Below are 1,343 nucleotides of genomic sequence, written 5' to 3'. Positions count from 1 at the left end.
TAGTATAAGTATGACCCATACAATAATGCTCCAAATAGTGCATGGGGCATGCTTATACAAAAATATATTTATTTATTGGAAATTCAAATCTGCTTTGGCACCTTGTATTTATTTTCTAAATCTGGCAACCGACCGTGGCTCCGAGTAAGGCCAGAGAAGGAGCGGCAGGCGGGGGTCGCTGTGTGCTCGGAGGATGCTGTCTTCAGGCCCAGCCTTCTTAAGCACAGATGTCCCCCTGTCCAGTGAGAGAGCCCGCCTCCTCCTCCCTGAGCTCTTCCTCCCAGAGGGCCAGGACTCACCTGAGTTCTCTCCGGAGACAATTCCCCATCCTCTCAGAGTGACTCGGTTTCTCAGCTTCTGCGTTTCACTCCACTTTGGTTAGTCTTGACCAAAGCAACAAGGGGTGCAACACGGGGCAGGATGTGACATCTGACCACTTGTGCTCCCACCCACCACCGCTGCCAGGGGACGGGCGTGTTAGAGAAGGAAGGAACCGTTCTGAAGGGGAGGGGAGAAGAAAGGCATGCTTTTTTCATTGTGTGAGTGTGTGTGTGTGTGTGTGTGAGTGTGTGTGTGTGAGTGTGTGTGTGTGCGTGTGAGTGTGTGTGTGTGTGTGTGAGTGAGTGTGTGTCTGTGTGTGTGAGTGTGTGTGTGAGTGTGTTTGTGAGTGTGTGTGTGAGTGTGTTTGTGATTGTGTGTGTGTGTGTGTGTGTGTGTGTGTGTGTGAACACATCAGACTGAAGCATGGGAGAATAAGTCTAACATGCTAGAATCACTTGGCTTTCAAGGCCATTCCAGGATCGCAGGATCATATCTCATAGGGACTTTCCTATTCCTAAGAAATCTGATGTCAAGACTCCCAATATTTTATTCTCTTCCAAACACTCAAGAAGAAAGCCTTTTATAAGAAAAAGAAAAACAAAAAGAGCTGAAACCGGTTTGGCTCAGTGGATAGAGCATTGGCCTGCGGACTGAAAGGTCCCAGGTTCGATTCCGGTCAAGGGCATGTACCTTGGTTGCGGGCACATCCCCAGTGGGGGGTGTGCAGGCGGCAGCTGATCAATGTTTCTAACTCTCTCTTCTCTCCCTCTCCCTTCCTCTCTGTAAAAAATCAATAAAATGTATTAAAAAAAAAGAGAGAGAGAATCTGTGTTCCTCCAGCCATAAAAACCCAATCATATGTAATACCTTTCCTCAGAGGTCTGACACTTCAAGAGACAAGGCTACAAAGGAAGAGATGAGTGTGGCAATGGAAGGGTCTTGATGTGGTTCAAGGTAGGCCACAGAACAATTGTTCTTCCTGTTTTTCCAAAGTTAAAGTCACAAGGGGAAGAACAGGGCCT

The 1,343-nt window shown here is 47.7% G+C and overlaps 1 protein-coding gene across 1 annotated transcript in view; it reads right to left on the bottom strand.

Moving 5' to 3' along the window:
- Nucleotides 1–408, bottom strand: part of GCSAML (germinal center associated signaling and motility like) — a 30,234-nt gene extending 29,826 nt beyond the window's left edge. Inside the window, exon 1 of the mRNA XM_028135410.2 lies at nucleotides 300–408. Coding sequence (XP_027991211.2) covers nucleotides 300–328 — 29 coding nt within the window. The 5' untranslated portion in view covers nucleotides 329–408. The remainder of the gene's footprint in view (nucleotides 1–299) is intronic.
- Between the last annotated feature and the right edge of the window lie 935 nt (nucleotides 409–1,343).

Source organism: Eptesicus fuscus, chromosome 6 (assembly GCF_027574615.1).
Source record: "Eptesicus fuscus isolate TK198812 chromosome 6, DD_ASM_mEF_20220401, whole genome shotgun sequence".
Classification (NCBI taxonomy): domain Eukaryota; kingdom Metazoa; phylum Chordata; class Mammalia; order Chiroptera; family Vespertilionidae; genus Eptesicus; species Eptesicus fuscus.
This window is presented reverse-complemented; position numbering and strand designations above follow the sequence as displayed.